Below are 23,027 nucleotides of genomic sequence, written 5' to 3'. Positions count from 1 at the left end.
AAAATAACGATTTATTTTTATCTGTTCACGAGGTGGCATTCGGATGTGTCCGAGAGCTAATTACTGAGATAATTTATGCAGGAAATTCGTTGGTTTGCAATACGTTCGTCTGGTACCACGTTATATCTTGCCCAAGACACGTTCCAATTTTCATCTTACACAATACAATTTTACGGACCTTTCAGACAACGATTAACAGATTCAGGAACGCAGCTTAATAGAACTACTCACACCTCAATAAAATCAAAGTTAAGAGTGGGCCGATGGAGAATCCATTTTAATCTGGTTCCAATCTTAACACAAATGTTGGGACAAATTTATACAAGTCCACGAGACATCGGACCAGCCCATGGTACAGCCGTACCGGTGATGGTTCCTTGTACTGGCCGTTCGTAATCTTGACCAGAACTCGTCTGGTCGACACGATAAAATGCTGATGTTAATGTATCGACAAGTATGTAATCTTTTAATGATTGTCTTTTATTTATTTCGGTCCACTCTGGGCAGGTTTTAATAGCGGTAATGTGGGCCGTTCGGACGATCTTTATGGGTATTTAAAAGTGTCGAGATAAGCTCAGATATTTTTTTAGCGGCACCGGCAAATTAAGATCCGAAACGCGTCGATTGCGACAACTGTACGAGATTGATTTTGAATAATTTTTAATTCAAACCGTTACACTTATTTTTGCATATAAAGCAAAATGGATAGAAACAAAACAATACAATTTTATTTATGTTTTAAGTTATTTGGTCTTGAATGTGAAATGATGGTGGGACAGGACTTCTCACGGGTCACTGTCAGATGAGAAGACACATGCACATTCTGGGTCTGTCACAGGATCCGGAATGTCACTTGTGTCTAGAAGACGAGGAAACTCCGATACACGTTCTCACACAGTGCCCAGCACTTGCGACGATCAGAAAAGAGCTTTGGGGTAAGAGTGTAATCAATCCCTTAGATATTCAAGGTACTCGGTCAAGGAGGCTTGCTGGCGGTACTAGCTGGTGATGGGTCACAATGGGATAGCGATCTAAGTGTCTTCTCCGAAGGGAGCCCATCTAACAATATCAGCATCATCATGGGTATCAAATCATGTACACTGGAGACCACACCAAACAAAGAGGAGTGTCGTCAGACCACAGAGGAGATGGTTGGATGATGATAAAAGAATAGCAAGAAGAAGATGGTACCATACAGAACAGCATGGAAACAAATGGAGTTAAGGAGTGGACAGATAATGGTTAACGAAGAAGAAGATGTTAGGAAAAGTAAAACAGCCTGAGTTTTTTATAAACATTCACAAAAATTTGATGAGAGGTTTAAAATTACAATCAAAAGACTAGAACAAAAAAAATAAATATATAAAATTGTTAATTAATAAAACTTAATAGATAAAGAAAATGATATATTATCTCGATGCAAATATGGCAACAGCGCCACTCCCCAAAACACGAAATTGAAGAATCGACGTCGTCTTATTCAACCACCCCCCAAAAAAAAACTCTGCCCGCGGGTTTAAATTATTGATCTCGATCGGCCCTTTTTTTACTAAAGGAACACGCGGGCATATCAGTTGCCAGGGGAAAAAAACCGGGACTAATTTTCTACCCCGGGTGCGTCGAAATGCAAAAACGGGATTAAGGACGCGTGTGCCATATAAAAACGGGCGTCGTATCTTCCAAAGTTATGTATCTCTTATGTGAGTGTTTCGTTTTGGCGTCTTCACATGCAAAATCTCCGGCGAGAAAATTTATTCTACGGATCCCGTATTCATAGAAGTTCGATCCGGGCCTATAAATCACCCTTTGAAGACAATGGTGCGTGGCACCCTATCTCCGTATTTTTTTTAGAGAAGGGGACGCTAAAAAAAACTCATTATCTCCGGTAATAACGAGCCTAAATCAAAACGCCGCGTAGACAATAATGGCCACCCTTAAATCAAACGCTGCGTTACTGAATCCTGCATTTATTTCCGTCTACCTTAAGAGCGAGAAACGCGCCCTTTTTAATTACGTTATTACCGGGTCCGGTTCAAATAATACAAAATTGTGACAATGACAGATCAGCAATTTAATATGATTACCTTGCATAAATGTTTGTTGTTCGGGATCGATATCGGACCTGGTTCTCGCACTGTTATGATGACAATCGCGATAATAAAAAAGTCCTATTGCACGCAGGGTCAGTATCTTCTACGAAGTTTATTGGTTTTAGTTTGAGTCAATGATTTCAATTTTAGCTTAGTTAATCTGTTAATATTATAATAACTTTAAAATTCTTTTACTGTAGATGCAAAGTTCAAAATTTTAGCTCTAGTGGAAGAATGAGCGTGTCAAAATACTAAATCTATTATGTCGGTCATAAAATTGGATAATTTTACGAAAAGTTTAGTTTAAGGCTAAAAATACGTCATATTTATATTGTTAAAACACTTTAATTCGAAAAATTTGAAATTAGTTCCAAATTCGTGTAGTAGTATGTCAGACTTGCTCCCAAATTCACGTTTTCTCTATACACTCCAGGATTCATCGGTCTTACTTTCTAGAACATTACATGAGAAATTATTTACGGAATTTAATGGACAGTCCAACACCGTTTCGTTGACGCAAAAATGTCTTTTTCTCGATTTTCAATTTTCGTAAACATTGTTTGAACAGCTTTTTAAAAATAATTTAATAATCCTGTTGTTTACTTCTTTGAGAGTCAAAAAGTCACCTGATAAAAAGCCCAGGCCCTTGAAGATAAGGACAATGGTATCAAAGTCAATGAAGTTGAATAACATACGCTATAAGTTATTGATAATCAGAGAAAGAAAAAGAAAATCGCCATATAGTTTTCGTACAAACATGTTTGATATTAGGTTGGTCTTGACTTTGGCTTGCATTTGACATAGCCAAATTTTGCTTAATTTCATGAGATTTATGTTGGTATTTTGAAAACTTCTAAAAAACAGTCAGATCAGCAAGACACAAAATAAATGTCCGTTCAGACTGTGAAATATTTCAAGAAAACATGAACTGAATTAAAAGAGGGATAACTAATTACCCCCCTCTCAATTACAAATCGCACGGAAAACGAATTCCGATGCCTGCGAGATGAACGACAAAAAAACCGGCCATAAAAAAGCCGAGAAAGCTCCCCGGGCCGGAAAACTCATTTTCATTAACAATAAAATCTCCAATAAAACAGCATCTTAAATTACACTTTCCGACTTTGTAATTATATTTCGCGGTCGAAATTAAAAAATCCTCGCTCCGACATAAAAAGAAAATTGCCTATTTTTGTGTGCCGCTCCTGCCCCTACCGAATTCACCCGGGGATATATTTTCCTTCCCTTACTGAATTTAACGGAGTGATTCTCCAAGAAAAAAATTCAACTTGTCCTGCATAAATTTCAACAGTCGATTGTGCCACACGTTATGTTTGTAAGGGGGACGTAAATATATGAAACTGTGAAAGTCACACGGAGAATAACCCTAGGCTGGCAAGAAAAATCCTAAAAGGAAAATATTAAAAAGAGAGAATGAAAATTTAGCAGGTCTACCTCGAGAGCGAGGGCGAGGGATTCTTAAATTTTACTTTTGCTTCCGACGAAATATAATGGGGTGGGTCGGCGGGGTTGAAAGGGGGGGGAGGACGTCTCGTCCCCCGGGGTGAGATATGGATTTTTGCTTCCGAGCCGTGTGCGAGTTTTTCCGAATTATAAAATATATTTCGCCCGGATACACACTGGCGGCAACGGCTTTATTGAAAATTAAAAACTTTCGCCCGAGAGGCAGAGAAACTTGTTTTGGGACCTTTTTTGTTTTTGCTTTGTCGGCACCAGTGGCGTTGTTTTAGTATATTTCCCAACATCTTTACTAAATTACCATTAAACCTCAACATCATCATTATTCTGAGTAAAAGTTGCAAAGACATTCCCCAATAGGTTTCCAACTGGAAAGTATAGGCTTGTATTGGTTAAATGCTCACGTGACAATGACATTGTCTCAATTCTGACCAATACACCATGAGGTAAAGTAGAAATGGTGAACATTTCTTTTTTGTTCTTGTAATGATAATGGTAATGGTAGGTGTGGATGGTGACAGGTGGATGGCTTAGATCTATTGTACCCCATCTTCTTCTGCTATCTCAAGGTTTCCTTGTTCACAGCAGCTCCTCAAGATTTAGTTCCTCCAGGAATTTCAGGATCTTGAGTGGGTCTGTTCGAGGTATTTCTTCCACTGCCAGCTGGTATAATCCCAGTGTGTTTAGTCATCTGTGGAGTACAGCATAACACTCCAGCAAGATGTGGTGGGGTGTTTCTGGTTCTTCTCCGCAGAACCTGCAGGTACTGTCATCTTCTAGGCCTAGCTTCCTTAGGTGTTCTCTGAGTCGCCGACGGTTAAAATTGCCGAGGAGATCTTTGGCCTGCCTCAGTCCTGGAAGTCTTTGCCAGTGCTTTGCTGTCAGTTCTTCTTCAGCTTTATTAAGTTCTTCCTGGACATATGCTTTTCCAATGCCGCAGAATGGTTCTGGCCCGATCAGTGGCGCTGATGCTCCTTTTCGTGCCAGAGTATCTGCTTGTTGGTTACCCTCTACTCCGACGTGCCCCGGAACCCAGGGGAGGGTTACCTTGTTGTTCCTTCCTAGATCATTGAGCTTTCCTAGGCACTCCAGAACCATCATCGAGTTCTTTGTTCTTAATCTTTTAGTGAAAAGATTAACAAAATTAGTCACTGTGAGTAGATTTGAAGGTAATGCTATTAATTTAGATCTTAAACATATCGTTTTTTTACTTTTTTATTTTTAGTTATTCTTTTCATGCATTTCAAACTTAAGTGATTGAATTTGGATAATTTTGAAGAAAGTTCAGTTCGTATCTTCATGTGCAGTAGAGAGTGCTTCTCTGTTTTCTGCTAATCTGAAAAGCTCACCAGCCTGACGAAATTCTGTCCATTGCCTGACGTTTCTCAGCCACAACATCTGCTTGCCAGCAACAAGGCGGTATTTTTCTCCAGGCTATTAAGGACCCAAATAGGCAATTTTGCGATATTTTACTGTTGTAAGCAATTGCCTTTCTGTTCTGGCTGTTTGCAAGACTTCTTTGTGGGTTAGCATATCTCTAATAGAGAAATTGATTACCCCAGCAGCAATTTACTATGATTTGAAGTAATTACATAAGAAAATCAAACAAAGATAGGTCTGGTGGCCCTTATCATCCCATATACCACCTTGTCGATAAATGAACAGGGTCAGAATAGTACAAATGAGCTCATTTTTGGGACACATCAAAGATTCACTTTTCTAAGAAAAATTGACAAAGTTTAAATGAATATAAACATTAACTTGGAAGCCCTGTACACGCGATTAAATAAAAACTCCGAAAGAAACTTGGCAACTTATCGTTATAAGGGGATGATGCGTGACTCATTTTTTTCTACCCTTATTAACAAGACGAATATCTGCACATAAAAAATGCAACCCTCCCACTCCCACACGAGCCCAATTTATAGCAAGACCCCGTTTTAAAAAAAGGGTCCAAATTAATTTATTGGGGGGGTTGGAAAGGGGCGGCCACTGCGTTCCTGAATCCTGCCACCCGGTTTTCTCGTTCTCGCTCAAATCACACCGCAATTAAAGGAAATCTGAACGAATTAACTCTAAGCAGGAAGAGGATGTGACTCGTGCATTAATTGCGCTCTGTGTGAACGTGCCTTAACGAATTATAATTATCGCGACAGTTTTTTAATAGGGATATTCTTACTTAAGGTAATTATTAGAGACAATTTAGTAGTGGCGGGGGCGACGGTTTAGAATGTTTTGCTTGTTAACGCGGCATTTAGGAATCTAGAGAAAAACTGGATGCATTTAAAAAGATCCGAACACGAGTTTCTTAATGAACCCTGTTAATGTGTTTACTAATGATTACTCCGCGTGCAAGTATTCGATTGGTGATGCCCGACAACACCTGTTTCTCGTCTTGTGGCAAAAATGCAACATCTTTGATTCAATTCTCTATGACAGTCTTTATAAATTCGTTCATAGCCGGAACAGCAGCATGGTTTTGTCCCAGGAAAATCTACTTTATCTAATCTTTGTATTTTTAGTGACTCTAAACGCCATAGAAACAGCTAGATGTCATTTTTACGGATGTTGAAAAGGTTTTTGACAGAGTAAATTACCAACACTACTAGAAAACTGGCTTTGGCAAGAATGTTGATACCTTCTTGAGTGATCTATCAAAAACAACTTACTCAGTGAGTAACGCAGGGATGTAGGGATGTTGCAGATGACTTCAAGATCCTTAAAATAGTCTCTTCGGAAGCAGATACTATTGCTATCCAGCAAGATCTAGACTCTGTTGTCAGTTGTTAATTAAAAAATAATAAATGCGGAGATTTTTACCAGGCTGTCAAGTAATAATCTTCTTCTTATAGTGCATCATCTCTTCAGAGATTTGCTATCATCACAGCAATCTTGACTTTGTGGACTGCAGCTCTGAACAGTAGCACACGTTGTCTGCCAATGTCCCCCTTTTCACTAATCTTTCCTTAGACTCTCAATTGGAGAAGTGTTTATTTCTAGTCCACCAGGTATTGAAGTTTTTTTTTTTTATGGCTTGATCTGAGCATCTTCCTTTTTCATCTGGTTCAGCACTTACATATACACGCACTTACATGTCACATTCTACTGTAGCGCAACATTTCGAATTCTTTTAGCTTGTCGTTGTGGTTTTTCTCCAAAAAAAAAAGGAACAACGCAGCATCCTCATATTAAGTTCCATAATAATATCCAAGTTCCTAGATTTACATGTTGAAACATTCGCTATGGTGGTGTTGGCCACGTTGGTCAGGAGCACATGGTTCAGATCTTGTGGGAATTTTGTAACTACCATTAACTTGGTTTTCTTTAAGTTAATTTTTAGACCGTACTCAATACATTGGTCTTGATGTAATCTATTTGGTTTCGCAGAGGATTTCCAGGTTTATTTACAATTTAGCAGTTTGAAGAAAGTATTTGTTATCATAAGGTCTTTAACTTGACAGAACTCTACTAGTCCACCTACTATTCCTTTCTCCCAAGTCAAAACTCCCTGTGTGTGCTTCGATCTAGTCTTTCTTAGTAAGTAAACAATAGAAAATACTTATTCAGTTAATGACAATGCACTGCCAATGTGCTGACCAAGACTGATTATAGATTCATAATGGAGTATAAAGATATATTGATAATACGTATGGTCCTAGGTTTTGTCATTAAAAACACTAAATATTTCCAGAATGTTGACATTATGTTTAGGCTCTATAATAGCTTTCTAAGACACACACTTCACTTGGAGTGTGCATCAATAGTTAGTTTTTAGTGCTTCTATCTCTGGCGTCCCACCACTGGGTGTTTTGTAATTAGTATCTTAAATAAATAAATAAATAAAATAGGAAGAAACAAACGTCACATTGAAAATATTCACCTTTCTATTACATTGCTACGTCAACCCATTTTCGCCGTATATCTTTTGGTCGCATGCCAATCCCCCCTTTAAAAAGTAAAAGGAAACTCGGTAATAAAATTCAAAACGTTTCCCAAATAACCCTTTCATTAAAACCGCCGCTCAATTTGTCAAAACAGCCCAAAACACCAACTTTAAATCTGTTAATCGTCGCTTTAAGCCTGAACAATATTTGTCAAGTTTCTAATTAACTCGGCGCTTCCAAATGAAGGGCGAGGCAACAAGTGGCCTTAAAGGGTTGAAAGTCGGAAAATTAATTGCCGAGAGGGTGAAAATGGCTTTTTAGCGACGACTAAACGTCGGCTTGTTGGTTTTGATGCTGTTTTGATTGTGGGAAAATTCCGGGCGTCCTGGGAACTACGGGTAAAACCTAATAACACCAAAAAAGCACTAAATTAAAAGCCTGGGGGCTAAAAGGGTAAGAGGGGGGTGATTAAGCTGCTTTAAAGTAACAATAAACGTGCTTAAAATGTTACTGACCTGTCCAACGGAGGTCAGTATAGCTCCGTACTCGCATGGTGTTGATTCGTAGGCTGAAATTGGAAAGAAAATGTCAATTCAGTGGGGTGTTTACGGTCAATTTCATTTTTTTAAGCACGTTTATATTACTCACTAACATATTATTATCCGTGATATTTTGCAAAACTATATTATTTCGCATATGAGGTACTTATTACTTTAACCATTCATGCAATAATTTTTAAACCAGTTGGTATTTTTGATGAATATTAGTTGGTATACAGTGTATCAAATTCAGGTAATTATCTTTCGTATGTTACTATTTTTATCTACGACCTCAGTGTAAATAGCTAATTACGCATAGTTTTCCGTTACGTAATGAACCTCTTTACGCACAGTTGTAAAAAAAGAGCACAGTTATAAGATCGGCCACGAACTATTGCTCTAATGCTGGGAAAAATTGATTTTGTTTACATTTCTTCCTTTATCAGAGTATATTAGATGGAGATCATCGCGTAATGCATTGTTCATACAGTTTTAAGTAACTATCACTTCGTCTAGAATATTATCTGCAATAGCAAACACATCAAGTAATATTACTGAAAGGTTTCCCTTTCTTCTTAATAACTGTAATGTCACCATAAATAATTATTTTAAGAATTTTTTTTATTACGTTATTATTTTTTTCTTTGGTGGCATAATACCTGTGATTAACATAGTACAAATATGATGTCAATACGTTGAAAATATACTTTTTTAATGAAAAGTTACTCTGAATTATTTGATTTGCGAAAACTGGACTTTCCATTTGGTCGTAGATAAAGTATAGTACGTCACACGTGATCTAAGGCATTTTCCAGCGGCCAGATTATGTCAACTTAACAGAGGTTTATTTACCTGTACAGGGCTGGGTTAACTATAAAGCGGAATTGGGCGATCGTCAGGGGTGGATAATTGAACAAAAAAAGAGAAAACACGATTTTACTAATACTGATCATATTTTAAAAGTCTCTTGCTTTTTGAAGAAAAAATTAGATGCTTAACTATGCAGTAAACTGTTCACTGGAGTTACTTTTCTTGACGTCCGTTATTAAAAGAGTAGCATTTAATTATCGAAAATGTGTAAATAGTAAACGAAAAAAAAAAAATGGCGACAAAACGGCAAACCAAAAACCGTCCAACCCACCCCTAAATAATATCCCTCTCTTTGTGTAAAATATATCCACGTTTTCCATGCAAAAATCCCCCTGTAACGACACACTGTATTATTCCCATGATTAATGATGCCGATAGCTCCGAAAAAAGAAGTATCCACACTTTTGTACTTTGATATTTTTAACGCCGTATTTAATATTGAAAATCATTTCCACCCCTATCGTCTTATTTACTTAACGGGGCGAAATTGTTACATAAAAGACCGTACCCTGCCGCCTCCGGTATGAACGTAATAACTTAAAATATCGGCTTTTACAATCGATGCTTTTAGTTTTTAACCGATTTATGTAGGGGTTAAGTCACCCCTTTAGTTGAAAAAGTAAAATTTAAATTTACGACAACCCATTAAACTGGCAATATGCAATAAAAGTTACTTGGGGTTAACTAAATCGAAGAAAATCCGTTAAAAAAAAATGGATGACTACGTCTCTGGTGCACTGTGCTAATGGACGGTCACAGTAAAAAGCTGACGAACAACACTTCGGCAATAGAAATATGACAATATACCAACACCCTGGGGCCGAAAGTGATCAATTTTCGTCCTTATTCAGTAGGGTTTTAAGGGCGGAACCTATACGAATTATCAAGATTTCGGGAATTAATGCGTGTTCCCATATATAATGTGTTAGGGTGTATCGATTTTGTTTCAGCAGCTGTCCGAATTAACCATGCATTATTCACCCGAATTTAGGAAACTTATTAATCGATCGTGGATCTGGGAATCGCATAAAAATATTTGCGGCAGCTGGGTGTTTTAGAAGCAAAAGTTGTTTTATATGAATTAGAAGACATAAATTAGGACAAAAAAGTCGTTGGAGTATTTTAACTAGACCTAACATACGGTTGCAACTTATAATGTTAGAACAGACAAAATATTTTGTTGATTAGGAAGAATATCAACAATAGAACAAATTTGATGATCTTCTAAAGGTTCTGTAAAACTTTTACAGAATACGAACATTACAAAAAAAAAAACACAAATATATTTAGATGTGTTATAAGATCAATTTAAATGTATTCTTCAATTTTACATTAAATTTCACTTTTCTGTTAGTTACTGTCATTCTTCTATGAATAAGCAAATGATATAAAATTTGCAGACCTGCCTAAAAATGATCAATTTCAAAACTCCCATAAAAGTGACATTTAAACTTGCTAAAGAAGATTCACTGTCTTGGAATCTTCTCACAACTTCAAAAGAGTTTTTGTTGGGTAACCACCGTGTATATAACGAGTATTACTGTATTACGTAGATTATTTTAACTTTAATACAAGTGAAAAGAACGAAAAAGCTATTTACCTAAAAAGTGCGAAGGAAGAAGTTTGCAAGTGTTCAGGTACAATATTTTTTCTTGGACAACATTGTATGATCCTTTTGATAATGTTCAAAAAAAGCTGGTCATACAGCTTAAAAGACAAAATATTCATTATTGATCAGGTTACTCAGACATATCAGCTTTCTAATCTAAAAAGCGCCTGGAAAAGTGAACTTATGAGATTATTGACCACTTTGTATATTCTCAAGTTAATCTTTTATATCCAAGGTTCTCCCGGACACCCAGTAGTGGACCATAACTTAGGAAAAGTGGCCTCGAATGACATTTTCTGTTTTTTTTTTCTAACAGAACTTTAGGTTCAGTATTCAAATGAAACCCAGAAATTAATAAGTACATTTTTATGATAATAAGCAGTTTGGTCTCGGTATTTTAATGTGGTTTACGGGTATTTTTATGGGCTTTCGATGGGGTGGCCGTAAGGTGACGTTAATGCCAGATTTTAATTAGTTTTGGTGTTTTTTTGATGAGAAGTTTTTAATATTTACAACCGGTCTGCCAACTTTAATTACTTACGGTTAATACAGCCACTTAAGTGAAAAACTCAACTTTTGTTAGGAATGTTTGTTCTACTTTTTGCGGGGATATGAAGAGGGGAGAATTCAATTATTTAGCTGACAAAGAAGGAACGAGGCGAGATGCAAAATTGAAAGAACAAGGGCGGCCTATTTAAATATCTCGTTTGGCCATAGATTGTGTTATCTCGAGCGTGAATTTCCAATTTAGCCCCGATCTCGATTTTCGATTCTGTATTGTTCGAGGGTTTCGGGCAAACTAAAATTTATACTTTAATTTTAGTTCGGTTCGGTTTTCAAAAACTTCCCGGCTTGTTTACCCGGTCTTGAGCATAAGAAGACTCTTATTAAAAACTTCCCTCATTATCCTCGAAGAAAAGTTCCTTCGAGAGTTTAATAATCGCGCCGCGACATCTGCTCCGGACCAATTCAAACTTTATAATTACCGAGATCCCCCGGGTCTCGTACAAAACCTTATGAAGTACATAAGCCAAGGCGAAGGCGTTTTCGTTACGTCCAAGTAAAGCTGCCATAGAATCCGGAATGAGAGCGGCATATTAAAATTTTAATGTTCTCCCGTGGATTTTCGCCCGGGGGTTGTTATCGTCACGGTGATTAAAAACCACGAATTTCCAAGGGTTTACCACACTTCTTTATGGAAGCTTATCTACAGTCTTTAGAAATAATAATCCATATACGAAACTTCATATTCAAACAAAATGCAAATAACTAATTTGTCAACAATATGATACTACAGGTCCAGGATTTGGACAAATCCCAGCACTTTGATTTTTGCAACTTTAGAGCATAGTTTGTCAGTTTTTACGTTAGTGACAGTTGTCACGTGGTTGTAGAACCCTATTTAGCTAGACGGTCACGTGACAATTATTAAAATAACAGTAATAAATCTCAAAAACACATTTTATATCAAATACTGCAAGAAAATTTTTCTAAACCTTGATTTTTCAAACTTTAGAGCGTAGTTTGGCAGTTTTGACGTTAGTGACAGTTGTCACGTGATTGTATAACACTATTTAGCTAGACGGTCACGTGACAATTGTCAAAATAACAGTAATAAATCTCAAAAACTCGTTTTATATCAAAAACTGCAAAAAATGTTTCTAAAACTTGATTTTTCAAACTTTAGAGCAAGTTTGAGAGTTTTTACGTTAGTGATACTTGTCACGTGATTGTAGAACACCATTTAGCTAGACGGTCACGAGACAATTGTAAAAATAACAGTAATAAATCTCAAAAACTCGTTTTATATCAAATACTGCAAGAAAATGTTTCTAAACCTTGATTTTTGCAACTTTAGAGCATAGTTTGACAGTTTTGACGTTAGTGCCAGTTGTCACGTGATTGTAGAATACTATTTAGCTATACTGTCACGTGACAATTGTCAAAATAACAGTAATACATCTCAAAAGCTCGTTTTATATCAAATACTGCAAGAAAATGTTTCTAAACCTTGATTTTTGAAACTTTAGAGCATAGTTTATGATTAATCAAACTTCAAAATTCATTGATATAAAAAATAAAAGAAGGCAAATATTGCTATTTTTGACAATACTTTTTAACACTCAATTATAATAAAGTAGTGACCCATTTCTTAATTATATCAGATGGCAAAATAGACTTTATTGTGTTATTAGTTAACTTGTAATAATTTTGTGAGGTAGGGATGTATATAGAGGGTAATAGTACCAAATTTCCAATTTGCTATTCCATTTTACCACTTACTTAGTGACCAAATTCATGTATGCAACAATTCTGAAAACCTCTATTTTATGTAACTCATCTTCTGTTTTCGTTACATGAAATCGAACTTTCTTCAACAGATTACATAAATAGCTAATTAACATACATGCACTAAAGAAATATTTATTGATTGTTATATTATTTGCTTTTACTTTCAGTTCTCTCATATTACAATTCACTTTAAAACAGCTTTATGTTTAAACTAAACCTTGGAATACAATTAGTTAGTAGAAAAGAGTTAATTACACCTCTAAACAGATGTATTGCATTGAAAGTTTATACAAAGTTTTATTACATATCTAACAAACAAACCAAAAAGTGATATTTGTATATTTTTTTCTGTTCAATGAATTAAAATTACTCTCAAGTTTAACTTAAAAACAGTAAGCTAAACTTTAAATGCTAAAAACCTGAAAATTTTCAAAAAATATTTATTTTTAATGCCAATTTGTCATTTCTTATTTTGTTTAATTGTTCCCATCAAATTGATTAATGGTACTTTTTCACTTTGTACGTTTCTGCATGAGCAATCATCCAGGGATAAACGATTGAAATCAATTTGCACAATGAAACCGAGCGATTGTGCTTTTTGTTCCTAGTTTTCGTCTTTTTAAAACATCTTCAGGATTAAATATGAATCCAAGAACAAACAATAATATAGCAAGCAAATAAAATAAAATGAAGATTGAAGTACTGTTTCAGAAAGTTTAACACTGAACAAAAGCAATTTATATGGCCCAGATTAACCAGGATACATATACAGGTTTTTATTAGTAAATCCAGATGTTTTATTACTTTTTAGGTTCTTAATTTATTTATTAAGATAACGGTTTTTTTTTCGACCACAAGCTTCTCCGACTAACCCTAGATACTAGATCTGAAATTATGAATATAAGTGTTACGGTAACTACTCTCAAAAATTGGTTTTTAAATGGTGAACCTAAACTTGTCTTTGAAAATTACTAAAGAAGGAAGTCGAGTACGGTCAAGTCTGGCGGTCGGGCTGGCTAGAAGACGTTACCAAAAGTTCTAACCGATTTTTCTGGAAACATGACTTTTTCTGTGTTAGAGGACTGGTGTTGACAGATGTCAATTTAACCTTACAGTCTTGCCAGTTTCAAATTTAAGTTATCGCAATCAGAAAACGTGGTTTTACAATTTCAGCTTTCCCAACTGTTTAAATGTAATTTACAGACTTTTCTACGTAAAAGACGACATTTTCCAGATCACATGACTGTTTTTGAGAGGTGTCAACTTAACTTTACAGTGTTGTCAGCTGTAAATTTAAATTGTCACGTTCACGTGACCTGATCTTTTACAGTTTCAGCTTTTTCAGCAGTTTAAATGTAATTTACAGACATTTCCAGGTAAAAAATGACATGTTTCGTCAGAAAACTGGTGTTGGCAGATGTCAATTTAACTTTACAGTGTTGCCAGCTACGAATTTAAATTCTCACGATCATCACAACTTTTCAAGAAATTAAGTAACGTCAATGTTTTAATATTTGTACTCCTTTACTAAGCCGTACACGCTAGTTGTACATATTTTGGTCAATAGTTAATTAAAAACTCCGTTAATTTTGTTCTGTCTAATAAATGTTACATTTTAGCAAAAAGCTAAAATACCTAGACAGAGAGGTAATACTGTTGAAACCCATTAAAGATAGTATCAATTGGTTAAGGTAAACTGATCACTTTGAGTATTGTTACTGCAGTGACTTGCTGCGAACCGTGAATTACTGTGATTCTCTTCCTTAGTGTCACGTATGGATGGTTAGACGTATTTGTCTAAAATTACCAAAAAAATAAAACAGCCACTGCTATTCTACACATACATGCACCGATCTATTGTTACTCGGTCTTTTGTTCGTGGGCGCGCAGGTAGCCGTAGGAATGCGATCCCGATCCGGTCGTCATTCTACAAACACTGCGCGGGTGTTGGAAATTATCATTTATTTTGTCAGCTCCGTTTCGGGCCTCGAGATCGAAACCGTTTCCGTTTTATTGTTTGTTTGCTTTTGAAACTGTTTTAAAGAGCCACAAAACACCTTTCTTTCCCTTGCTTGTAAGGGCGGCCATTTTTCATCCCCGGTCTCATTGATATTCGCGACGGTCACAGCAACTTATTTGTTTAGGTTACCGGTAATTTTTAACTCTGTGGGGGTAGAAAACTTGCCGATCTAGCGGGGCTAATTCCCATCCGACACGATTTATCGCGATCGGAGAAATTGAGTTCGTTGATAATGGCGTGAGATGTTCCCCAGACAATAGACAATAAAAAAAAATAAATTATAAGCGAACGTTTAAGAGTCCGTTACGTTTATTTAATACCAGCTAATCATGCAACGATTCAGACATTTAAATATAAATCGCCCCCGTACGACGTGGTACGTTGATTTGATGGGGCACCTCCGTCCCCCTCCAAAAAGGCATAAGTTTTTTCTTATACCGTGATAATGGCAAACGTTTAATTTTCTTTGAAGAGTTTACGACACACACACACACACGCAAAACGAAAAATCGAAGGGATCTAGGTTCTACCAGAGCGGTGGCTAACGAACACGGTTACGCAGCTACAAAGTCTGATCCATGTCAAATTACGCTCGTATATCAAATTCTAAGAAGGAACCGTGTTAGTGGAACCATATATCAACTTGGGGAATTGCCTACTCATTGAAGGTTTGGATATTCTTTCAATGGGCTGCTCCTTTTTACCTGAGGCGAAGGTAACAACGCCCGTTTGAATGATCTATCAGTTTTTGTGTATGTGAATTGATAAGTCTAGGTGGTACTTTAGGTCTGTTGTATAGTATACACACTGTTTACCAATAAGTTACAGTAAAATAAAAAGTATACAAATTTAATTGTGAAATTCTGAAAATACTTGGAAACCTTGAAGATCGAATAAACCTAACCGAACCTAATTTTTTAATCAATGTGTTTCGTGGAATACTGACATTTAACACCTTCTCTTCACCCTATAACATTTGATCAACAATTTCTAGACACCCGGTATAATATTTTTAACTATTAAAATGGTGGGAGTTGTTGCCTAAATATACCACTAAATTTGCTCAATTATCCACATTTTTAAATGAACCAAATGGGGTCGTCTAATCGGGGTCGTTTGTAGAGACAGTCAGGGACAAAATCACCTCTAAAACCCACTTGGAGTGAGAAAATTACTGATTTGAGCACATTTTTGGATTCATCCTTAAATTTACTATTCAATAACCTAAAAAAGAGTACAAAATTTAATACAATTTGGAAGAAAAGCGGTATCAAAGTTTGAACTGACAGGAACGTAGTTTGAAAGAACAATCAGTGCCAACATTGCTGGTAAAACCATCTTGGAGTAAGAAACTAACTGTTTTAGACATGTTTTTGAAATTCTCATTAAATTTTCTACTCGATAGCCTGAAAAAACACCACAAAATTTGATATAGTCAGGAAGAAAAGTTGTGTCAAAGTTTGAACTGCCAAAAACATAGTTTGTAGAGTCAATCAGGTAAAAAATCGTGTGTAAAACCCACTTGGAGAGAGACAATTACTGATTTAAGCACATTTTTGAAATCCTCATTAAATTTCCCATTCAATAACCTGAAAAACCGCTACAAAATTTGGTACAGTCAGGCAGAAAAGCGGTATCAAAGTTTGAACTGCCAAAAAAACAGTTTGAAAGGATAGTCAGGAACAAAATCGCCTGTAAAACCCACTTGGAGTGAGAAAGCTACTGATTCAAGTACATTTTTGGAATCTTCATTAAATTTCCTATTCAATAACCTAAAAAACCGCTACAAAATTGGGTACAGTCAGGAAGAAAAGCGGTATCAAAATTTGAACTGCCAAAACACAGCTTGAAAGGATAGTCAGTGACAAAATCGCCTATAAAACCCACTTGGAGTGAGAAAATGATGGTTTTAAGCACATTTTTAGAATCCTCATTAATTTTCCTATTCTGTTGCTTGAAAAAAAACAGTATAAAATTTAGTACAGTCAGGTAGAAAAGCGGTGTGTGGAAATGTAATGAGGATTCCAAAAATGTCCTTAAAACAGTCATTTTCTTGTTCCAAGTGGGTTTTACAAGTGATTTTCTCCCTGACTCTTATTTCAACTGTGTTTTTAGCAGTCCAAATTTTGACCGTTTTTCAAAATGAGATAATATTCAACTAACCTCATAACTTGCAAGTTTAATTTGTATCAAAAGGATATTTTATAAGGTATTTATTACTAAGCTTTAACTTCAATTTTTTTAACTTTTTAGTAATTTTTGTAGTCAAATTTAGGTAAATTTTCACCAACATAAGTAAATTTGCATTTCTGCTTGGTCAAAAATGTTTGTTGGTCCCGCTCTACTTACTTTGGTATACGTTTTTTCTAAAAATTAAAACGGTTAATTAAATACTACACCTAATTATTTGTACACATTGTCATTTTGATTGATTGTTTCTAAATACATCGTTCCTCACTATACTAACAACTCTTGTAGCCGAAATTCCATTAAAAACAATACCCGGGAGCAATAAGAATTCCTTTAATTCGGAAGCTAAATAGTTAAGACAAGCTTTTTACGCTTAACCGGAGATTAAATCACATGGTTAGTTAAGCAAAGCTCGCTGCCAACCAGCCTTCCGGCCGCGTTATTCGGGTATATTGATTGATTAACACAAGACCGGTCTTTGGTCATAACGTCTTCAGCAAACCGACTGTCCGATTGATATTTTTTAAAGGGCGATGTAGTTGGGTAATGGAAAAAGACCTCCAAGCCGATCGGATTGGGTTCAGTGTGAGGAAATTGCCGGAGCACGACCAGCCAAAAGACCGCCCCGGGCTTCGATATCAACCTAACAAATTTAAAGACAATAATGACATACTTTCTATTGATCTGGTATCCCATTATTCAAATCAACTTATGATCTTTATGGTTATAATGGCGCTGAACCTAGATTTGACATTTCGCCTCGCCGACAGCCAAATTTCTGTTACTCGCAATAATTATTATTCTTTATATTACCCATCCCAGTTTGTGTTTTTTTCTACATGTAATAATTATTTAGGTGAGCGACGTAAATGTCAGTTATATGCATGCGTCCGGAGTTAATCGCATTACGGGGATTTTTCATTTTCAAAGTGAGACTGATTAACATATGAATCCCAACCTGTAATAAACCATACCCATTTACACAAGGCGACTTTGTCTTATTGTGACCAACTTTACGATCGTATCCCCGTAAACAAGCAAAAGTGGGCTGCCTTAACTCGCTCGTGGGCGATTTTAACACAAATAAACGCCATCGTTATCCTCCGGTCGTCGTATATAACTTAGTTAACCGGCCCAGTCCAAATGACCGAACTTAGCCAATAATTTAAATCTATAAAAACTGGCATCATTGTTCTCCACCTATAAATTTTAAGTTTCCACATTAAGGCCTTTTGAATTCTGATTCTCGGGCGGTTTTTTTGTCCTCGGTTACCTCGCCCTCTCTTCTTCCGTCCTCGTCTACCACCATTATGTTCTGTACTCACAACTTTGGCTCAAAATCGATTTGATTTCTATAATTTACTTTTTGGAAACCCAGACCGAAAAACAAAAATTGAAAGATCAGTAAGCCAGCCTAGATTTACATAGTTATTTTCAAACAAAAGCATTTTTGTGCAGTCGTCCGCATTCAACTGGAGCCCCCGAGCACAATTAAATATGCAAATGGCTTCCTAAAGGTCTATAGGCGAAAATCCTCGTTCTTTTCTGTTTGTCGCACATTAATTATTAATGAAGGATTTTTCTTCGGCTGATTAAAGATAACATCGAACGCCAGCGAGCTTTAGGAGGGCCTTCTTTCAGATGATGATGTATTGTGAACGGATCTAAGTTATACGAGTGCGAGGGGCTCTTTCGAATACAATGAAAAAACACGTGGCTGAAGACCTTTTGATTTTTTTTTCTTTATTTGAAGGTTTTTTCTTAAAACTGCAAAATTTTTACAGAAAACTGAATAAAATAAACATTATTTGATTGGTTTACATGAAAACTTTGATATTTTTCTATCATTAGACGAAATTACTATTTTGTCAGTTTTCTGCTTTAAAATAAAACTTCTTTGCTTAAAAAATAATTTGAGAACATATTCTTATCAGTTATTACTGCCAGCCTGAAATTGATCTTTAAGTGTAGTTTGAACAAAAATTCGGAAAATTTCAGTTTTCAGACTCTAAAACACATTATCCAAGTGGAAAAGTTGAAAAATTACATTAAAATCAACGTTGTAAATTCAAAACTCTTGATTCAGTCATTTTAGCAACTTCAAAAAGCTCAGGAAGCTTTTAATTTAGTGGTTGGGAAAACGTGGACAAGAACAGTAAATATATCTGAGATACCGAAAGTACCTTTCTCAAGTTTCCCCTGCTTTTTAAAAACGAAAATGATTATAAATGCTCTCATGGCGTCATGTTTAATATCACAAAAAAAGTAGAATTAAGAGGATACCCTACCAAAGTGTCGAAAATGGGCCACCCTGTACTATTTTTTTAAATAAGTCGATATTCTGTTCCAAAGCACTCGAAATTTTATTAAACTATCTTTTCGTAAACATCAAGTGTCCAGGAGAACCCTGGACATACGAGGCTAACATGGAAAGTTGTATTTTTTTCTGCAAATATACGTTTGTTTTAATTGAGAAACTTCTTAAATAAAACAAGCGCATTTTTTACTATCAGTGGGTATTTTTTTATGCAAAAATTAACAGGAAATACCCAATTTTCATTTGTAATACTATTGTTGACATGACCATAAAAAAATTAGTTTGACATTGACTAAGATGGTTCACATACAAAATATAATTCAAACGCTTTAAAATTAGATTTTTAAAGTTGAATGATTAAGTCATATCTTGTCTTGTCTTCTCTTCTGTTATAATTTGTATTGTTATTACTCTTTACAGTTAAATCGTTTATGGTTCTTCACATTAATAAACTAAATCAAGTGTTGTCTGGCATAAAATAGATTCAAAAGTATTTGTCGAAATCGCTGGACTTGTTGTATCCTATACAGACATAAAATTTGGTCCACCCTGTTAACAGATAAACAATGTGTTTGTTTTTGCTTTTTTTTTTGTGGCAAATATATTTATAATGTTTACCACAATTTCGTGCTTAAGTATGGGGATCTCGAAAACGGTAAGAGAAACTGAGTTGGTTAAATGGAGGCAAAGTTGCCAAATTTGGAGTTCAATCTAAGGCCGTTTTAACATTTAAAAAAATCCGATTACTTCCAGAATTTTTTTAAATTTTCAAACGGCATAAGATTGTATTCCAAATTCCGCAACTTTCCCTTCATTCAACCAACTTTGTATCTCTTACCGTTTTCGAGGTCCCCATACTTAAACACAAATTTGTGGCACCATGTATAGTGAATTTTCAAGAGAAAGTATATTTAGCATTATGTTAAGTGCACACTATTCCAATAAAGAAGCTAAAAATGCTGAAGAAGACAGTTTGATTTGGATGACAGGAAAACTCCAAACCATTTGTAGTTTTCCTAATTTTTTTTCACTTTCATTGAGTTACTAAGATGTTTTTATTACATTGTTTTATATACTTTACGTACTCATCTAGATATAGATCATTTTAAAATAGCAAAACTCTTTTTCGATTGATTGTATGAAGAATTTGAAAGCATAAAGAATATTATCAGGATTCTCTAGAGAAACAATCCCTAAACAACCCAAAATTATTAATTTACTACAACTTAGCTAAGCTTCATTGTCTTCAAAATAGATTAATGATTGATGCTATAGCACTTTTAGCCTTAAATTTGAATTCTTGGTTAGTTGATCTTCAAGCTCCACATCTTCCAATTAAAATGTTTTAACTTCATATGATGCATGTAACGAACTACCCTTCTTCAGAATTGAGTAAATGTAATCAAAATCCCACTTTCTTTAAGGGAGTGAAGTTCTGATTTAGCTTTGTTCCTCTATGTAGTCAGTCCATTGGTTAAAACATCAGCAAGATTGTTAATCTGAGCTTTTCCGTTTTAATTATTACTGATAGATCCGCTAATCAAAAATATTTATTTTGGTATAAGTTTTCCAGGCAGTTAACTGACTTGGAAAGTATAATATCGCTTAATTCTAAAAAGGATTTTTCCTGGAAAAACTGATTCCCGTCTGAGTAAAGACCCGACCTTTTTGCTAATTTTACATTGCAAAGTTTCAAGAGGGCGTAGTCTCGTAGAACAAAAATCCAGACCAATTAAGGGCTGGTGATAACGCTAGGCTCCGCCCAGCCGTAGAGTTTCCAATTAAAACCGGGAGGAAATGAGGAAAACCGAGGCGAACGGATCATTATCCAGGACCAAAATTCCTCCTTCGGACTAATTAGGGAACGGTGGGTCCGGTCCAATCCAGGCGTCACGACGCCAGCTAATTGGAGGATGAAAGGGGCGGCGCCGGCGTCGATTAAAAGCGTGCGCGAAACGACGCCGACCTGCTCCAGGACCTGGAGGATGTGTCCTCGAAGACGCTTTCGTCCGAGAATCGATATTGAAATTTTCAAAGGGACGTCTAGCGTCCATGCAACTTGTTAATGAAATAATTTGACTGGAAATACGGTAAAATCGAAACTGTGGCAGCCATTTTGTAAACGTCGTCCCAATTAGCAATTCTGATTCTCGTTCGTTTATTCGTAATGGACAGACAAAAGAATATCGGTGACATATTTAAATATTTAAGTAACGAGACCAGACGTTATTAAACTGCTTGACTGGAAGATGTCTAAAGCGATTGCCAATGGTAACGATGCTTCGCCAGGGTCTGATTCAACTTTTTTTTTGTAAAAAAAAAACAAAAAAACATTGGTTTAGAAGCAAACCTGATATCAAACCATAAATCAAAGTTTTCCCACAAATATGAAACAAGTGGGTAAAGCTTATAATAAAATTTGAAAAACAATTTTAAGTTATAGCCTGACTAGTTTGAATTATAATGAATGTGTATTGTTCCTTAAACATTTAACAACAAAGAAGCTCAAATTTCTGTTACTATAAATATCTGCTAATATAGACTGATTTCCATCACCCGAGATACTCCCACTGTGGATTTTTGTAGATAGCTTAACCTACAATTTTTAAGTTAGGTAGGTACTCTAATGAAATGTCAAAAACAGCTGATTGAAACTTTTGGAAGGGCAAACACGGCCATTAAAACACACTTTCTTATGAATTTAGCAGCCATTTTATGGAATATCAACTGAACGTCTAGAAAATTGCTAAATTTCAGCTAAAACTCTACCAGTATTCATAAGAAAGTGTCTGAAAAAAATCTTAAATGGTAACTCGACTTGTTTTTTGAGGTCTTCCACATGCCCTGTAAGGTTGGGAAAAAAAACTGCACGTCAATGCTTTATAATCTGTCAAATTGCGCAAGCAATTAAATGGGTAATTAGAAGAAAAAACACGTTTGTCTATGTGTTGTATTTTAGTGAATACGTGACTCTAAAGATAATACCGTCATTTGCCAAAATTAATAATTATTCAAAGCGATTTGTACACAAACCGCGTTCGAAAAAAAAAATTACAAACCACTGGACAAAATTTGTATGAGATTATCGTGACAGTAGGTCTTATCGTTATGCGCCATCTCGCGGTAACGCGTGAGACTTTTTTGGCGTATTAATTTATTTTTGCGTAATACGGGGGTAGGTTCTTTATTAACCCACCGGCACTCCCGGAATGCCTGCAAGGGCTATAAGGAATGCCATAACGAAGTTATGACCGGTTATATGACCCTATAGTATGACGTAAGTGAGGCTTGTTAGCTTTTTCAGGGTGAGTTTCTCCTATCGTATAATGGACGACTTATTTGATTCCACTTTTTGAAATTTTAATGCTTTGTCGAATTGAATAATGCAAATCCTATTTCTGACGGTTGCATTCGAAACTGGACACGGCGGAGGGTCGGGGGATTTTTAAATTAAAAAAAAAGCCGATGCCAAACGGGCTTGGTTAAGGTATTGACGCTCTTAAGGCAAACAAAAGACTGAAAATTGCCCAAAAAAGACGCAAAAGTAAATCTCCATTCAATCATGGACCGGTTGATGTTCGACTGTCATCCATCAACCGGTAAATTTATGGGCCATCAAGAATTCTGTATTCGCGGGTCTTTCGAGACCGTATTATAATCGCGCGGGACTGGTTTAGAACCCTGAAAACGTTTTGGATACAAAATTTTTAAAATATCAGGTTGTTTGGACCAGCTTC

The 23,027-nt window shown here is 35.8% G+C and overlaps 1 protein-coding gene across 3 annotated transcripts in view; it reads right to left on the bottom strand.

Annotated features, from left to right (window-relative positions):
* Positions 1–23,027, bottom strand: part of zfh2 (Zn finger homeodomain 2) — a 78,900-nt gene that overhangs the window by 5,671 nt on the left and 50,202 nt on the right. Inside the window, exon 5 of one of the 3 annotated variants that reach the window (XM_081984414.1) lies at positions 7,969–8,021. The exons of the other annotated variants lie outside the window; for them this stretch is intronic. Coding sequence (XP_081840540.1) covers positions 7,969–8,021 — 53 coding nt within the window. The remainder of the gene's footprint in view (positions 1–7,968; positions 8,022–23,027) is intronic. 3 annotated transcript variants of the gene reach the window in all.

This window comes from Ips typographus, linkage group LG7 (assembly GCF_016097725.1).
Source record: "Ips typographus isolate SLU linkage group LG7, UJ_Ityp_2.0, whole genome shotgun sequence".
In the NCBI taxonomy this organism is placed as follows: Eukaryota; Metazoa; Arthropoda; class Insecta; order Coleoptera; family Curculionidae; genus Ips; species Ips typographus.
The sequence above is the reverse complement of the archived record's forward strand: the minus strand, read 5'-3'. Positions and strand labels throughout refer to the sequence as shown.